We start from the raw sequence: 19833 nt of genomic DNA on the forward strand, positions 1-19833 counted from the left end.
CTCCAGCAGCAGGGTCTGCAGGTGAGAGCTCGGCGCGGGAGGAGGGGTCCGAAGCCGGGGCGCAGAAACAGATGGCAGAGGGTCTGGTCCCCATGGCGGCTGGAGCGGGGCTGGAGGGGTGGAGGGGCTCGAGCATCGGAGGCGTCTTTGTCGCCGCGGGATCACAGGCGCCTGGACTGGCAGCGTGAATCCTCAGCCCATCCTTCTTGAGGAAGGTGATTACTGGCTGCGGTGACTTCCAAAATGAGAGAATGCAAATTGAGTAGGGCTTTTTTATATATATATATGGCGATATTTGCTGCCGTAGTTCGGTTTTTACCCTTGTAATGATGAGCTGTCAAACTTGAAACATTAGATGCCAGTGCTTGCCTAAGTAGTGTGCTGTACCCGAATCGTTTTTTGTTCTGATGCTGCACCTTGGAATTGGCAAGTGGAAAGCATGACCTGCTTCCTCCTCCCAGACCTGGAAAGCTTCGATTGGAAAGGTCCTTCAGTATTTTGGGCAAACAGTAATGGGGGTGGGGAGCGGGGGTCCTTGAAGACTCAAAGGTTTTCTCCAGATTTTTCAGTTTTAAAAAATTAAGCTGTTATATTGTAGATGCCGCCTATATAAAATACCCCTACTAACCAAGTGTCTATGAAATCACTAAATAAATCTAACCTTAAGCCTACTTTTAAGAACAGAATAAAAAAATGAAGCAGCCTTGTTTAATCCATACAACAGCCTCATTTGGCAGGTTTTAATATCTTCATTTTCCAGATTTAAAGAGGTTAAGTAATAAGTAAGGTTCTGAACGTCAGCCAAGGCGATATTTGAATTGCTGTATTCCTGAAACCAAAACACAGCTTGCTTCCGACAATGCCAGGCTGCGGAGGATAATTAGAATGAAAGAAAATCAGAAACCATAGAATGAATGGGTCAACTCTCTCAATTCTTTCGTTTTACAGAATAAGACCCTAAAGGCCATAGTTGCGATTGACCCAGGGTAACACTGAGTTTATGAAAGTGCTTCCAGTTTATTGTTAGAAATGACACATCTGAAAAATCAAGTTTTTACTTTAAGGAGAAAACATACTTGTACTGCATTTACAAACATAGAGTTATTTTTAAAATCAGTTGTAAAAGAATGTCTCTAAATGAATTTTCAGTTTAGAAGAATGCAAATGTTAATTAAAATAATGTGAATAAAATGAATTTAATGTATTTAATATATAGAGAAATATTTTGCAAGAAAAACTGCTGCCAGTACTGCAGTCCTGTTTGAATAATACCTAATTCTTTTTTTTAAATACATTTTTATTGATTTTTTTACAGAGAGGAAGGGAGAGAGATAGAGAGCTAGAAACATCGATGAGAGAGAAACATCGATCAGCTGCCTCTTGCACACCCCCTACTGGGGATGTGCCCTCAACCAAGGTACATGCCCTTGACCGGAATCGAACCTGGGACCCTTCAGTCCACAGGCCGACGCTCCATCCACTGAGCCAAACCGGTTTTGGCAATACCTAATTCTTAAGTTACTTACATAAAATGTATACTACTCCCACTGACTGTAACTTCTAATATGTAAAACAAAATAAATTACTATGTCCAGGTTACAGTTAAGATTATATTAAGATTCAGTGTTCAGGGCAAGACATACAAAGGTCAGTAATCTTCCAATTATCTCTGCTAATGGAGAAAAGCAGTCATGTAGGTAATTTGTTCAATAGGTAATGAAAAAAATAATTTATATTACTTTGCAGGACGAATTATAATGAGTTTTCACAAAGCCTTTATTTTAAACTTTGGAATCTTGGGTTTATAAACATCACTCCCATGTTTAAAGGGCTCCTCATATTCCAAACTCCTTTGCTTTATAAATAGAGCCTAACTCTATCATTTCCTGTCATCCTTCTCTCCTGGTTGACTACTAGCTGACTCCCATTTTTTTTTTCTTCGAAGACTAGCCCAAGTTCACCTCTTTGGCATGATTTTCCTAACAGTAGTCCCTGTCATGCCACACTTCACTCCCCACTTGTAATAAAACTTATCATTCTGTATTATATGTGTTGCTTTACTTGTCTCTCCTCCACATTCTAAACCTCTGTAGAGAAGAGATCATTTTGCCCCTTGTTTGCTTTGCATTCATGGGTTATGCTTCATATATATCACATAGTGCATACTCAGAAAATGGTTTCTGAATGAATAAAAGAAAAATATGAGAGAAGCATAAACAATGACTTCAACTATATTACAGATCATATATAGTTTCATGATCACATAGCTTCATGTCTGAAGGCATAAGCCTCATTTTTTAGGGTTTTCTTGGAAAATATTTTAAAGTTCTAAGCAGAACTCATTCAACCATCAGACATTTACTAGGCATTCCCTACCACTGTTCAATTTAAAACAGCACTTAGTGTAATGTGTAATTCTTTTGTTTTCTAGTTTGTATGTTCCTCTCACAGGCTGTAAGCTTCATAACTGTATTTTTTTCTATAAACATGTAATGGAAGCCTTAAACATGTTGCTAGGCACCAGAAATGGAGAATGAGTAAAATTTCGGTATTGTGCTGAAGGAGTCACACAATCGGAATAGACTAATACATAGCAGATGTTGTGATGAAAGTATGTACATGATGCAATATAGTAGTGTAAGAAAGAATATTCGTTTTACTTGAGGAATTCCAAAAAGCTTTCATAATGGAAATGACATATGTCAGATCTTAAACAGTGGCTGGCAGGAAAGCATTCCAGTTTCACACTAGAATGCAGCAAGTGTATGTGTTCAGAACACTATACACAGCTCCCTTGGCTAGGGCACAGGAGTGCTTAGGGAAAGTGGAGGGGAATCAAGCAATAAGACTGAAGGGGAAAGCTGTACACAGAACATGAAGGAAGGCCTTGTGTGCAATACTGAGGAGTTTGGATATTATTGATAATAAAAAAACTTTTTACTATTGCTAGACCTTTTACAGATGTTATCTTATGTGATACTCCCATCATATGAGACTGGCAGTTTAGTTGCTGCTTTAGAGATGAGAACTCCCAGGATCACAGTAGTTATTGGCATTAGCTTGTTCAAGTCCCACAGATAGGAAGTGGCAGCGTTTAGACTCCAGCCAAGAACTCTGACCACATGCTCTTAACCACTAGAGTATATTGCTGCTTTAATGTCTTGGTAGAAGATATGTTTACATTATAAAAGAATATTTTTTTAAATTTATTTATTGTCTAAAGTTTTACATGTCTCCTTTTCCCCAATATAAAAGAATATTAAGTGACAGAAAAGTTTCATGTTAATCAAGTGAATAAAGCTGATCACAAGAAATACAGTACAGTTTCATTTTAAATTTATCTGCATTCTAGGTTTTCTACAGTCAGCAATTATCCTACCTAATAAAGAGGGAATATGCTAATTGACCCTCACATCATCACAGAGATGGTGGCACCCACAGCCAATAAGGAGGGAGTATGCTAATTGACTGCCCCACCCTCAAAGATGGCAGCACCCACAGCCACAAGATGGTGGCGCCCAGTCCCCTCGGCCCCGCCAGGGCAGCAGGCATGCGGCAAGGCTGGCCCTGTCCCCAGGTGGGTCCAGCTGCTCTGTGTGCCTGCCTCCAGAGTCCCCTAGTCCCCTCAGCCTGACAGCCATCTAGGGCTGACCCAGAGGCACAGGCAAGCCTCAGATGGCGGCTGCCCAGCCACCCAGGGCCACCTGAGGCTCAGGTAACCAGGGTCCGGCTGAGGCTTGTGCTGCCATCAGTGACAGCAGCAGAGGTGTGACGGGGGCGTAGCCTTCCCCTGATGACCAGGTCACCTCCTGCCCCTGAGGGCTCCTGGACTGTGAGAGGGGGCAGGTCAGGCTGAGGGATCCCCCTTCTAGTGCATGAATTTTCATGCACTGGGCCTCTAGTCTTTATCATAAAAATGCATAAATATTTTCATGAGAATGACAGGCATTAGAGCTATAATTGGAACTTTAGTTCAAATTTTTGGGTTAAAGCTTTTTCTAATTTTTCTGGATAATATAAACTATTTGAACTTAGTTTATATCTTAAAATTCAGATGCAGGTGGTCCCCTACAAAAGAACATGTAATTAGATCCCATCCAAGTAGCTCAGGTTAGAGTGTCATCCCCATACACCAAGGTTTCTAATTTGATCCCTGGTCAGGGCATAAGAATCAACCAATGAATGCATAAGTAAGTGGAACAACAAATCAATGTTTCTTGCTCTCTCTCTCTAAAATCAATAAAATTTAAAAAGAACATATAATTAAATTATTATTGAGCATAATAATCTTTATATTTATTTAGCATATATTTTGAAGGATACAAAAATTTTGTAAAACAGGGTATGCCTGTCCCCAAAGATGAGAGAAGCTAAAGAGTTCATTTTACTAAATTTTAAAAACTATTTTGAAAAGTAAATAAAAAATTTAACATTTTTATCAAAATTGTGTACCTGAAATTTATGCAGAGATTCATAAAGCATTAATATTTTCAAAAACTGGTCTGGGTCCAATATTTTAGAAAACTTTTGTATTAAAATAGCATAGCATCTTTTATATTAAAATAGCATGGCATCTACATTTGCTTAGTATATTCTTTGTGTCAGGTGCTATATATATAACTTGTCATTAAATCCTCAAAACAATTCTGTGTAATATATCCTTGGTATTAACCTAATTTTATAAATGCAGAAACTAAGACTCAAAAAAGTTCAGTAACTTGCCCAAAGTTGCATACTATAAATATTCAGTACATTTATATTAAATTATTTGTAAATTAAATATATATTTTTAAATATTTTTTTACTGATTTCAGGGAGAGGAAGAGAAAATTAGAAACATCAATGATGAGAATCATTGATTGGCTGTCTCCCGCATGTCCCACACTGGGGAACGAACCTGCAACCCAGGCATATGCCCTGACTGGGAATTGAACTGTTACCTCCTGTTTCATAGGCCAGTGCCCAACCACTGAACCACACTGGCCAGACTGTAAATTAAATATTTAAAAAACTCTAACATTCCTTTAGAGTAATTCCATTTAGTTGCCAGACATTTAGTAATCATACCCTTGTACTTTTTGTTTCAGGCAGAAAATGTAACTGTGACAAAGGATTTTAGAAGAGTGGAAAATGCTTATCACATGGAAGCAGAGGTATGTACTTACAAATAATTGAAAACAGCATGACTTTGTGTGAATAATTTGCATTTATTTTTGTTCTTGAACTGAAATGTACAGGAGAAATGTTTCTCATGGTATTGATAAAAGGTTTTCTCAAAATCATTTTTGGTGTTACATATCTGTGAGCTTTTAAAATAAATGTAATGAGATATACTTAAGAGAAGTTGTTTTGAAATGCAATAAAAATAGCAAGGGGGAAATAGCAGTTAATTACCACCTGAATAAAACTTTATAATATCATTACATAGTGAGCAGGAAACACTACAAGAGAGAAATTTCTTTTTAGATAAAAAGCAAATTAATAAAGTCATAACAAAGGATTGAAACACTTTTTTAACATTCTTTTGTTTCACAATGCAATTTTATTGTGTTGTGGAAAGAACAAAATAGTTTTGTATACTCAATGATAACATTTATTTCCTACAACTGTGTATACTTTTTACTGATCTTTAAAGATTTTATGATCAGAATTTATGAATCAGAGTATGTTATAGTTGTGATTAGGTTACAGGACTGCTGTCTGTTTCTGATTAGGAACATCCTGGGGTATGTGCTTGGTGCATGCTTGCTGCCTTGCCACGGGAAGCAAGAACGGGGTTAGAGTGGAACCTTACTTATCTAGTCAGAGAATCTTTGCCTTTAGAGGTGGAAAATACTCAAGAAATAACCTAGCCATACCTTCAGGCAGATAACATTTTATTATCAGAAAGTAAATTATTATTTAATGTACAGAAAGTACATTAGAGCTGCTTGTTTTATTATAAGGCATAGCTAAATGAGAACTTGGCTAAACTCTGCTCATCTTCCTTCTGCTGTACTTACCTTTTTTATATCTAGTACTCAAATTTCTTAAGAGAGAATCTGATTATATTTTGTATAGGGCCCCCTGGTACACAGAACTCATATCACACAATTCAGTGCGTGCTTGCCCTTAAGTCAGCCTCAGCAGTCAGCAGAAACCAGGTTGGTGGGCTCACAAGGTAAAGAACAATGTGTGGCTTTATGGATGCGGATGTCGTGAAAAGTAATACCTAATGTCTTACATACACCAAGATTCTCATGGACAGTTAAATATATACATTAAGAATAGATGGTAGAACATTACTTTTCATGTAATATCTGAAACTTTCATCCTGAAAGGCACTCTAAAGATTCTTTATCCTTCCACCTACCATGCTGCTGCTGCTTATCTATATACTAGAGGCCCAGTGCATGAACTTCATGTAAAGGGAGGGTCCCTAGGCCAGCAATCAGGGCCGATTGGGGCCTTCCAGCTGCCAGCTGGGCCTTCCTTCGTTCCATGCACCCCTTGGTGGTCAGCGCACATCATACTGAGCAATCAAACACTTGGTCTCCCAAACTCCCGAGGGGACACTTTGCATATTAGCCTTTTATATAGATAGATATAAAAGCCTAAGCAACTGTTCAACTGGTAGCTATGATGCACACTGACCACCAGGCGGCAGACATTCAACGCACAGGCATGGAAACATGGAATAAACTGATGAGTCTTAGAGGGAAGTAGAGAGCGGGGAGGATGGGAAGAGATTAACCAAAGATCTTATGTGCATACTAGAGGCCCGGTGCACAGATTCATGCATCAGTGGGGTCCCTTGGCCTAACCTGCGGGGATCGGGCTGAAATCGGCAGTCCAACATCCCCTGAAGGGTCCCCGATTATGAGAGGCACAGGCCAAGGGACCCCACCGGTGCACGAATCCGTGCACCAGGCCTCTAGCTATAAAGATAAGAAGATGGAAAGTTAGAAATTATTTAAGTGACATCTTTAAAGGTGGATGAATGGTGGTTTTGTGTAAGGAGGGGATTTGGATTAAAAACATAGGCTTTGTAGTTCATATATCCACATAATCTCAGTGTTAGAAGGGATTTTAAAAGCCTGGGATATAAGAGACTGAGTAGCCGAGACCGGTTTGGCTCAGTGGATAGAGCGTCGGCCTGCGGACTGAAAGGTCCCGGGTTCGATTCCGGTCAAGGGCATGTGCCTGGGTTGCGGGCACATCCCCGGTGGGAGATGTGCAGGAGGCAGCTGATCGATGTATCTCTCTTATCGATGTTTCTAGCTCTCTGTCTCTCTCCCTTCCTCTCTGTGAAAAATCAATAAAATATATTTTTAAAATAAATAAATAAATAAAAGACTGAGTAAATGTCTTTTGAATAGAAAAAGCAGTATAACCACTCAGACAGTTTTCCCCTCTCCTTTTCATTGCATGTTTTCCATTGTCAGGTGTTTTCCATACATTATGGAAATCTTGCCTGGGATTGAAATCTTGCCTTGTCTAGCCCACTAGAATTAGTTTGTTCAGTTTTATCTGCCCACCTTTTTTTGGAAATTAGAACTACACATACTTTTAGGGAGGATTTTGGCCCATTACTTTATGGTAATTTAGGTTAGCAATTATAATTCAGAAGGCTTATATGCAAAACATTTCACTAGCCGAGATTTGATTTATCCAGGAGATGAATTTATTTAAAGCACTTAAAATCTCACCTATTTTGGAATTCAGTTTCTACTTTATTACTGAAATGCTAAACTAATGGGGATTCTTCTTGACCAGAGATATGAAAGCATTTATATGATAATATCAATCTGTTTTGTACTTTAATATAGCTAGTACAGGCCAATCTAATTTACTACAGTAATAAAATAAAAAAGAAACACCATATGATCATATCAATAGATGCAGAAAATGCATTTAACAAAAATCCATTATCTATTCCTAATAAAAATTCTCAGCAAGCTAAAATAGTAGGGAACTTCTTCAAACTGATAAAAAAAAATCTATGAAAAATCTACATATTTAATGGTGAAAAAACACTAAATACTTGTGCCTAAATCAGGAACAAGACAAACATAGCTACTTTCATGACTTCTATTCAACATTGTACTTGAAATTTTCTGGCTAAAGCAGTCAGGCAAGAAAAAGAAATAAAAGGCATCCAAAATAGAAAGTGAGAAGTAAAATTGTCTTTATTCATGGATAACATGACCATCTATGTAGAAAATCTGATGGAACCTACAAAAGAGCTATTAGAATTGATAAGCAGCAAAAATATAAAATACCTATGGATGAGTCTGATTTTAAAAATGTGAAAGAGCTATAACTGGAAATTATAAATCATTGCTATGAGAAATAAAAGAAGACCTAACTAATGGAGAAACATACCTTGTTAGTGATTTGGCAGTCTCAATATCATTAAGATATCAGTTCTTCCTTAAATATATATAGCTTCATTATAGTCCCAATCAAAATCCCAGTAAGCTTTTTAAAATAATATAAGTTGACAAAATGATTATAAAATACCTTATTTACTTAGAACTGAAATCAGACCGATCATAGTCTTCACTGGATAGCATTTATGATTAAAGGCAACTGTTCTGCTTGTATAAGATGACTCGGGAGGTCAGGTCACCCCTCTCTCTTTGCTATTCCTGTTTTCTGTCCAGTACCTGTACTTTTTTGTTTTACATATTAAGCTTGTGTAAACTTTCCTTAAAAGAAAGGTTTAGTCTGCTTCCTTAAAAAGGTTTTTAAGACTACAGTTTTGTCTTGCTAACTATAGGAATTCCTCCCACATATTTATAGAAAGGGGACATAATGAAATAGATGTTTCCACATATAAATCTGAAAATAACTACTGGAAGAAGAAACATACCTACCTCACTGACAGCAGTGAAGTGAACTATGATGTAATTACTGCTAATCAGAAAGTTAATGGCATAGATTCGACTAAGGAGTCATGAAAAATTTATCAGAGTTAGAATTCAGCCAAATAATAAAGTTGAAGGGGGAAAACCTCCATTTCTCTTTCATAAAAAGTCCCTGACTGGTTTAAAATGTATTTTTAAATATTCAAGTTAATATTAGATAAAATTCATAAGCAAAAATAAATTTAATAACAAAATAATTTAGTTAATAAGTATCAGCTAGGCTTTTTATATCTGTTACATACTGTAAAGTGACCTCAGTGTAATATGGCTTTACTTTTTAAACTCTAATTTAGAGAAAATTTTGAAATAATGTATCAGGCATGAAAATAATTTCAAGTGTCATTTCATTTGCAGGTCTGCATTACATTTGCTGAATTTGGAAAAATGCAAAATATTTGTAACTTTCTTGTTGAAAAGCTAGATAGCTCTGTTGTTATCAGTCAACCCCAGTTCTATCATACTCCAGGTTCTGTTGAAAATCTTCGGTAAGTTCAGCACATCTTTAAATTATCAATTAATTAAAGAAAACTCTTCAGTGTTACAGTTCATTGAATGTCATATTAATAATCTCTGCATTTCATTTCTAAGACGGCAAGCCTGCCTTGTTGCTGTTGAGAATGCATGGCGCAAAGCTCAAGAAGTCTGTAACCTTGTTGGCCAAACTCTAGGAAAACCTTTATTAATCAAAGAAGAAGAAACGAAAGAATGGGAAGGCCAAATAGATGATCACCAGTCATCCAAACTCTCAAGTTCATTAACTGTACAACAAAAAATCAAAAGTGCAACAATACATGCTGCTTCAAAAGTATTTTTAACTTTTGAAGTAAAGGGAAAAGAGAAGAAAAAAAGACATCTCTGAAATTCCAACCAAAATATATTGTGTTTATATCTTTTTGTCTATTTTTATACTTTTTGTAATGTTTACTTTTGCATATATATATATATAGTATAGTATATAAAGTGTTTTCTCCCCAAAATCTGTGAATCCTTATGTTTACTTTTTATTTTGAAAACCTTACTGTGGGAAATACTCTTTGGAAATAAATATGTGCACACTTATATATACTGAATTTATATTAGTATATGTGTAAGTAACTTCTATAGTTCTATAAGAAGAAATATTGACACAGTTAATAGCATGATCATTAACATTAATAGAATGAAAAGCAAAATATAACTTTTGATAAAAGGATAAAGAAGTATATTATGAAAGTATTTTGATACTAGAAATAAAAGGTAATATATGGACCAGACTCTCTTCATCAGAGCTTCTTTGCTTTGATTATGCCAGCACTCTCCAATACAAATATAATGCAAGCCACATAAGGAATTTAAAATTCCCTGGTAGACACATTTTTAAAAATTTTTTAAAACAGTTGGAACTAATTTTAATATTTTATTTAACAAAGTATATCCAAAATATTATTTTATTATGTAATCAATATATTAAAAATAATTAACAGGTATTTTATATTTACTCTTATACTAAGTCTTCAAAATTCAGTATCTTATAGCACATTTCAATTCAGATGCTAAATTTTCACCAGAAATATATTATCTATTTTTAAGTTTCCTAAAGTTTAGTTTAAACAATATATTCACATACCCAAGTTGTTCCAAATATGCTTAAAAGATCTAGCAACTGGATCAACTATCTGTTTTCAAATTAAAATTGTAAAAAATTTAAAATTCAATTCCTTGCTTTTACTAGCCACATTTCAAGTACTCTGAAGCCATTAGTGGCTAATGGTCACCATGTTGAACAGTGCAGGGTTAAACACTGAGATACTACTTAGGCTATTTGAGATGTAACCATGTACATGGCATTGCTATTGAATTACACATTATCTACATGGATTTTCCATTCCCCACCATTCAGCTCAGGTCCCAAAGTTTTTCTTTTGACATATCTTGATACCTATATACCAATATTTCTTCCCTACAACAACATATTCCAGTACAGGCAGTCCAAGCCTGTGGTCCTGACGCTGTCACACCGTAATGACCGATCACCAGGAGGCTGCGTGCTCAGCAGGTGCACACGGGTGGGCTGGGACTTGACACTACATCCCCACGGATGCCAGCAGGACTTGACCAGGAGGTGCATGGGGGGAGTCCCCATGTGGTGCTGGCCCATAGGGCGGGACTCCAGGACTCAGGGGAGCCTTGCAGGCACGTGGGGGGAGGGGGTGCGGGACACGCTTGAGGCAGGCGCCAGCGGGTCTGGGTCTCACGCAATTTCGAGGTGCACACGGGTGGGCAGGGCTGTCTACGGGGTGAGGCTCCTGCGTGCGGGTGGGCGGGGCTGCGTGCATCCAGTCGTATGCCGGTGGGTGGGGACTTGACTCTGGGTCTCAGGGCGGTGGACGGGGCTTGACACTGTGTCCCCACAGGCGCTGGCCCAGGCTGTTGACAGGAGAGAGTGGGGAGCCAGATACCCACACCCAGGACCCAGACAGCAGGGCGGTGGGAGCCCCGTCCCTCGCAGAATCAGCTGTATCAATGTTGTTTTTATATCAGGTTTTTGTTGTTTTTATATCATGTGTTTGTTCTTGTTATATCATGTTGTTTATTTATTAATAAATTTATATATTACTTTTACATGCATTTTTCTAATTTTCTTTAATCTCTGACACTTCTATTATAGAGAAAGGGCGAATAATGATATTAAAATATTCTAATTCCCTTTCAATGTGCACAAATTCATGCACTAGGCCACTAGTTTATTTATAAAAAAAAAAAGTTACGTCATTTCAACGTATGTACATATGTGCTTTATGTTTTTTATTATTTACCACAAGTAAAGGTCAGGAATTGTTATCTTCTAAATTTTTTTTTATTGTTTCACTTCATTACTGCTGTGTATGTGCTCCATGTGAGTGACGTAGGTGCTTATGTAGATGGGTTCCGACTTACAGCGAAAATCACTTACGTCGTGCTGTAGGAACAGATCTCCAACGTAACCTGAGGACCTGCTGTATATAGTTTCCATCCCCACCTTTCTTAAGTCACACTGGAAGTTTTATCCATCTCTTCTGTAATGTTCTTAGCAGGAAGGGAGTGTGGAAGCTAAGATGAAAAGTTTTAGAATCTGACACCACTATGTTCAAATCCTGACTTTACTCCTAGAGTGAAAGCTCCCTTAGAATGGAGATCCTTCCTTCTTTTTTATGGCTGCATTCTCAGCCCTAACATAGTGTCAGGGCTGACCCAGAGTCAGTTCTCGAGTATTTGCTGAGCAAATTTACCAGTTTCGCAAACTTCGCAAGGCACTTGAATCTCTTTAAGCTTCTCTTTCCTCACTAATGAAATGAAACTAACAATACTTACTACTATAAGATTAAAGCTGGTAAAACATAAAACCATGAAAATAATGCAGCCACTCAGTAAATGGTAGCCATTATCAACTGCATTCTCTGATTATTGTCAAAAGTTGGCTTTTCTGCCCTGGCCAGTGTAGCTCTGGTTGAGCATCAACCCATGAACCAGGAGGTCATGGCACATGCCAGGGTTGCCAGCTAGATCCCCATAGGGGGTGTGAAGGAGGCAGTCGATCCATAATTCATCATTGATGTTTCTATCTCTCCCTTCCTCTCTGAAATGAATAAAAACATACTATTTTTTTTAATTTGACTTAGTTCTAAGTCTAACGTTAAGATGAATTTTTAGCCAGATTAAAAATAAGGTTATAAGGAAAACAGTTTAAGATATAATGAATTTGAATTTTTATTTCAAAAAAAATGTTAAATTATATCTTAGCTTTTATTTATCTAGTTGGGTAGAAAAGTGCAATTGGAGCTGTACATAAAGGAAAAAAAACTTTACACTCAAAAATTTAATCATATGGCTAGATTTTTCTTAGCCATGGCTTCATTATATTCTTGGTTCTATCATATTTGTATGTTTCAACTTAGTATAAAAGAATACAAATTTGATTTTAAGTTATCAAACACATTTTAGAATTTGCAGAAATTTTTAAAGATGTTGCTTCAAAAAATAATTATGTAAAATGGACATACAATTCTATAGAGCAGCTAAGAAAATTCTTCAGTCTGGACTGGTTTACGTATGATACCCTGTGTACTAAGGGTGTATCACATTTTGTAGACAGTTGATGGCAATTTAATTTCTGACACATGGCATATACTGGAATCTCACAATGAATTACTTAGTGGACCTGTGCCACAAAGCCTGCTAGAATAAACCTATCCTGAACTCAATCCTAACAAAATTCCTTTCTTCTGAACCTCCTTTTAAAAACTCTTTCCAATCCAGCCTGTGTGTTTGAGCATCAACCTATGAACCAGGAGGTCAGGGTTCGATTCCTAGTCAGGGCACATGCCCGAGTTGTGGGCTCGATCCCCAGTAGGGGGCATGCAGTAGGCAGCCAATCAATGATTCTCTATCTTTGATGTTTCTATATTTCCCTCTCTGAAAATCAATAAAAATATATATTTTTTAAAAATCTCCCCAAAAAGCAGTAAATTCTAATTGTTGTTTTCTTTAAAAAAAAATTCTAATTAGGATATTTGAATCAAAACCACTTCTAAGCTCCTTTATAAAAGGAAATACTATTTAAATAAGGTTTCTAAATACTACTGATAAAATTTGGGATTTTTTTAACTGTAAAATTTATTTATTGATTGATTAAGTTATTATATATGTGTCCTTATCCCCACATTATCTCCCATCCCCCCCATGCATGCCCTTACCCCCCTGTTGTCTGTGTCCATTGGTTAGGCCTATGTGCTTGCATGTAAGTCCTTTGGTTGATATAAATTTAGGATTTTATTTAATTACATTCTAAATTACTTTTTTTTTTGGTAGTAGCAATATACCTTACTTTTATCAGTATTCTTATTTGACAGGTAATTTGAGTTCAATGTAAATAAGACCTGCAAAAATAATTTGTAACTTAAGATGCTGTACCTCATATCCCATAACTTTTATGTCTTCCCCAGGAATGTAGGTCAAGGTTATCCCAATTCTGTCAGACTTGATGAGAATTGAATTTGATAGTAAGGAATTCTTCTGACTGGCATAAAGAAATAAAAATGTGAATTATTAGGTCAACGTGGGATTATGATACCTATATTATAAAATTATATGGAAGGAAAATGCTTTATTATTCATTCCAGGAAAAAACTGTATGTATTATAGTTGAACCTTGAACAACACGTTTTGAATCATGTAGACCCACTTATATGTGAGTTTTTTTCAATAAATACCTGTACTGTTTTGTTCAGCAGTTTGGAATCCACAAATGTAGAGGGCTATGCCACCCTTTATAGGGGGCTTGAGCATCCTCAGAAATCCTGAAATCGATCCTCAATGGATGCTAAGGGACAACAAAGTTTTTGGGGAGTCAAAAGTTATATGTGGCCGAAACCGGTTTGGCTCAGTGGATAGAGCGTCGGCCTGCGGACTGAAAGGTCCCAGGTTCGATTCCGGTCAAGGGCATGTACCTGGGTTGCGGGCACATCCCCAGTGGGAGATGTGCGGGAGGCAGCTGATCGATGTTTCTCTCTCATCGATGTTTCTAACTCTATCTCTCTCCCTTCCTCTCTGTAAAAAATCAATAAAATATATTTTTTAAAAAAAGTTATATGTGGATTTTCACTGTGTGGTGGGAGGTGGTTGGTATCCCTAACCCCCACATTCTTTAACAGTCAATTGTAGTTTAATTAAAATAACATAAATAGCCCTGGCTGGATGACTCAATTGTTTGGAGCATTGTCCAGTACACCAAAAGGTTGTGGGTTCAATTCCTTGTCAGGGCATACCTAAATAGCGGGTTTGATTCCCTGGTCAGAGCACATACAGGAGGCAAACTGTCGGTGTTCTCTCTCACAGCAATGTTTCTGCCTCCCTTCCTCTCTCTCTAAAAATCAATAAAAATAAACAATAACAAATATTTATCAGTTTTTTATGCAAATAGCTTCTACTCATAATCTAATGTGGCCTAAATTACTTTAACATGTTCAGTTATGTTAAAAGACTAGAATTCACAGTGGCTAATCCAAGTCAAACACTACTTTCAGGATGAGGTAATAATTTCCAAGGGGGATTATTTATACTATTTTTATTTAAAAAAATTACCTCTTTATCGCCTGGTTATCGGAGGATAGTTCTGTTTCAGCCATTCTTCTGGAGCTCTGGCTTCAACTTCCCAACCAACAGTCACTCCCAGATAGTCATGTCGCCTGTGGATGATCCCACATCAAAATGAACAAATGCTGGCGTTGGCCTTCACATGTAAATCGGTTCCATTATAACAGTGAAAAAAAACACACAGAAAGACTAAGCAAAACATATTACTTGCTACACAGGGTTGAAGATTTATCAGTGTTTCATATACTCAGTACAATTAATAACAGACAAAAGTGAACCAAAAACTAAAATTAGTTTACACACTAAGAAATGAAAATTCCAGATGGCAGGAGAGAGTGCTAATCTAAATGATCATAAAAAAAGATAACGATCCCTGAATTTTTAAAAAATACTCCAAGTACCATGTGTGTAAGTGTTTTAATATAGAGGTTCTATCACTTACCCTCTACTCCTTCCCTTCTATAAACAATTTTTTGGCAACAAGTCAAGTTCAGGTAATTAGCTTCAACATTTTCATAAATACCTGATCACATTCATATATTGTAATTATTTTTATTGAATTTATTAGGGTGATATTGGTTAACAAAACCATATAGGTTTCAAGTCTACAATTCAACAAAACATCATCTGCACTCTGCACCATGTGCCCATCACCCAAAGTAAACTCTCTTTCTGTCCCCATTCAGCCTCCCTTTGCCCTCTTCCCTCCTCCAACTATCACCTTACAGTTGTCTGTATCTGTGTTTTATTTTTTTACTAGAGGCCTGTTGCACGAAAAGATTCATGCAATAGGCCTTCCCTTTCCCTGGCTGCCGGCACCGGTTTTCCTCTGGCACCCGGGACCCAGGCCTTCGCTCCAGCCGGAGCCGCCTTCAGTCTTCACTCTGCCGCTTCATACCTATGTATGCAAATTAACCCCATCTTTGTTGGCAGTTAACTTGCATATCTCGCTGATTAGCTCAGGGGAAGTGTAGCGAACGTACGGTCAATTACCATGTTTGTCCATTATTAGGTAGGATTTTTGCTTAATCCTTTCATCTTTTTTACCCAGCCCTCTCCACTCCCCCACCCTCTTCCCCGTTGACAGCTGTCAGTCTGTTCTATGTATCTATGCTTCTGTTTCTACTTTGTTAAATTATTTTGATTAGATTCTGCATGTCAGTGAGATCATATAGTATTTGTCTGACTTTGACTGGCTTATTTCACTTAGCATAATGCTCTCCAAGTCCAACCATGCTGTCGTAAAAGGTAAGATTTCCTTCTTTTCTATGACCGAGTAGTATTCCACCATGTAAATATACTATAGCTTTATAATCCACTCATCTGCTGATGGGCACTTGGGCTGCTTCCAGATCTTGGCTATTGTAAATAACATTGCCGTGAACATAGGGATGTACATATTCTTTTGAATTAGTGTTTTGGGTTTCTTCAGATATATTTCCAGAAGTGGAATCACTGGGTCAAAAGGCAGTTCCATTTTTAATTTATCTGTCTGCATAAGACTATGAATGCCTCAAGAGTAGGGCTATGTTTTAAACATTTGTTTTCCCAGTATCTGGCTAGTAAAAGGCTAAGGAAGAGGAAAAGCTGGCTGTCAGATGCTTAAATTGAATTTGTTTCCATTAGCATTAATTTTACTTTCAAAGGCTATTTTAGAAAACCATATCTGTACTTGGTAACAATTAATTTGTAGCTCTTACAAAAACATATGCTGTTTCCTTTTGTTGAATTAGTCACTTTTACTGTAACTCCATTTTTTAAAAATTAGTATAATGATTCAAATAAGTCAACTCTAGCACAAGTAATTAAATAGCATGAAAATAAATTTTTTATAGTTTATGCTGTATCAATTGTGAAAAGTCTAAGGCAGTGGTTCTCAACCTTCCTAATGCCGTGACCCTTGAATACAGTTCCTCATCTTTGGGTGACCACCAACCATAAAATTATATTCGTTGCTACTTCATAACTGTAATTTTGCTACTGTTATGAATCGTAATGTAAATATCTGATATGCAGGACGTATTTTCATTGTTACAAATTGAACATAATGAAAGCATAGTGATTAATCACAAAAACAATATGTAATTATATATTCAATATGTGTTTTCTGATGGTCTTAGGTGACCCTTGTGAAAGGGTCATTCGACTCCCAAAGGGGTCACAACCCACAGGTTGAGAACTGCTGGTCTAGGTATTACATTCCATACTGGAATAGGGGGTGAAGTATAAATCAAAGTTGAATGTCAACTAAATAAAATAAAAATTTTAAATACATTGAGTGTTTCACAATTCAATACATGCAAAGCAAAGATTTCTTCATCTTCACTGTATCTATTCCTAAAATGATAAAGCTAAAAAGTAATTATATTTCAGAAATCTTACTTTTTCATCTAAGGGTATTAAGTAACCTCATTTTCTCCAAAATTATCTTGATCCCCCATTTGCCATCAGTGCTCAGGCTACTTTTTAGATTTTTACGAGTTTCTGTTGTTAAAGCTAATGGCAATTTTTTAAGTATTCAGATCAAATACTGTTGACAAGTACTGTAATAAGTTCAATAAATTAGATGACATTCCCCAGTTCCCCCAGAAAAAGCTAAGGAGGGAAGATTTAATTACAGAGCTTCTGCTACATTTGAGAGAAAAATCCATTTCTGGTAGAGTCAACAGTAACTGAAGGATTATAAATATACAGATGTAAACCTAAATTGTGTAATAGCTACAAAAACACCTAAAGAAATAGAAGAATGGGTAATAACAAAGGGAGGAAACATAACTTCAACCAAAACAGAGATAAAGAAGCAGCCAACAAAACACAAACCGAATCAAAACTAACCTTGATGAGTAAAGATAAACTTGTCCTCCATATCCATGGCCTCCTTCCTCAACCTAAAATACCTCAAATAATGCAAAGGGGGCAGTTAGGAGGCAACAGGCTGTCAAGCAGAGGCAGTTAGGGGCAATCAGGCAGGCATGTAGAGTGGTTAGGGGTGATCAGGCAGCCAAGCAGGCAAGCGGTTAGGAGCCATTGGTCCTGGATTGCGAGATATGTCCAACTGCCGGTTTAGGCCCTGGCTGTGGGACGGGGCCTAAAACTGGCAGTCAGACATCCCCCGAGGGCTCCCGGATTGGAGAAGGTGCAGGCTGGGCTGAGGGAACCCCCTCCCCCCCCATATAAATTTTGTGCACCAGGCCTCTAGTTAGTCAATACAGCCAAGATATGGAAACAACCTAAGTGTCCATCTATGGATGAGTGAATAAAAAATTGTGGTACATATATACAGTGGAATATTACATAGCCATTGTAAAGGAAACACTGACCCTAGCTGGTTTGGCTCAGTGGATAGAGTGTTGGCCTGTGGACTGAAGAGTCCTAGGTTTGATTCCAGTCAAGGGCACTTGCCCAGGTTGCGGCCTCATCCCAAGTGGGGGGCGTGTAGGAAGCAGCTGATTAATGATTCTCTCTCATTGTTTATGTTTCTCTCTCCCCCGCCCCCCCTCCCACTTCCTCTCTGAAATAAAAAAAAAAAAAAAAGGAAACCTTGCCATTGTGACACATAAATGAATCTGGAAGACATTAGACGAAGTGATATAAAAAGACAGAAAAAGACAAATACTGTATGATCTCACTTAAATGTGGAATCTAACAAAGTTAAACTTGTGGAACCAGACAATAGAACAGTGTTTCAAGGGCCAGTAGGGAGCAGGAATTGGGGGAAAAGGTACAAACTTTCATTTATGAGATGAGTATGTTCTGGGGCTCTAATATTATGGCAGTGATTATCTTTAATAATACTGAATTGTGTGGTTGAAATTTAGTAAGAGAGTTCGTAAGTGTTCTTACTACACCAAAAAGTAAGATAACTAGGTTGAGGTAATGAATGTATGAATTGATTGTGATAATAATTTTACAATGTATATATCAAACCATATGTTATACACCTTTAATCCAAACAATTTTTGTCTGTTATACCTTAATGAGTCTGGGAGAGTTTAGACAAAAAATGATTAGAACTGACACATATTTAAAATCACACTTCTGTTTTTCTCTAGGAATAGTTTAATTATTTCTATTAATGAAGTGAAAAAAAGGCATTTCTTAGATTTCTTGGGAAAATCCCCATATTAGGTACAATAGTAAGTAAAATAGGAAGAATAGGAAGTTAGCAAATGATATACTCTTCTGTCTTTTGACATGTTTTAGCTGCTTCGTAACCACAAGATGACAGAATTTAGAATCTATATTTGTAATTGCAATATTACACTAACTCAAAATGTTTGAGTCATATGAAATGTTTAAAAAATTTATTTGTAATATAATTTTAAACATTTCCTCTAAATTTAAAAATACTTGCTTTAACTAGGAATCAACAAACTAGTACATTTATTAGCTAACCCCTATATTAATAATTTGTAAGAAAACATTGAAAATTTTTCTCACAACTCAAGGAAGTACAACTCTTAACTTGCCTTTCACCTAACTAGAATTATGGAAAGGTTAACACAGAGGGTAACTTTTTAAAAAGTCTTGACTGAAATGAATCTTAATTTTAAAGATAAGCCATTATCTGAGTTTTGGTATTATCATATCCAGCACATTAAACTTGTTGGATACTTTCAGTTTTCCAAAATCAAATGTCTGGTTTTTGCACATCAGGGATATTGGTGGTCAGACACACAGACTCCCTTCTCCCATGTAATACCTTCCTCCCAAGCTTTATGGTCTGTCTGCTGCTCGTACCATCTGTTGTGGCCACTTCAGCAGTGAAACAAAGGCAAGCCCCAGAACTAACCCCTTCGGGAACCACCAGAAA

At 37.0% G+C, this 19833-nt stretch overlaps 1 protein-coding gene across 1 annotated transcript in view; it reads left to right on the plus strand.

The window, feature by feature from the left end:
* The window catches only part of IRAK1BP1 (interleukin 1 receptor associated kinase 1 binding protein 1), a 10365-nt gene extending 397 nt beyond the window's left edge, over window positions 1-9968 (plus strand). The window contains exons 2-5 of the mRNA XM_006772206.2: window positions 7-21; window positions 5088-5153; window positions 9264-9394; window positions 9498-9968. Of these exons, the coding sequence (XP_006772269.1) occupies window positions 7-21; window positions 5088-5153; window positions 9264-9394; window positions 9498-9768 (483 nt within the window). The 3' untranslated portion in view covers window positions 9769-9968. The remainder of the gene's footprint in view (window positions 1-6; window positions 22-5087; window positions 5154-9263; window positions 9395-9497) is intronic.
* Window positions 9969-19833: the final 9865 nt, after the last annotated feature.

Source organism: Myotis davidii, unplaced genomic scaffold, assembly GCF_000327345.1.
Source record: "Myotis davidii unplaced genomic scaffold, ASM32734v1 scaffold104, whole genome shotgun sequence".
In the NCBI taxonomy this organism is placed as follows: domain Eukaryota; kingdom Metazoa; phylum Chordata; class Mammalia; order Chiroptera; family Vespertilionidae; genus Myotis; species Myotis davidii.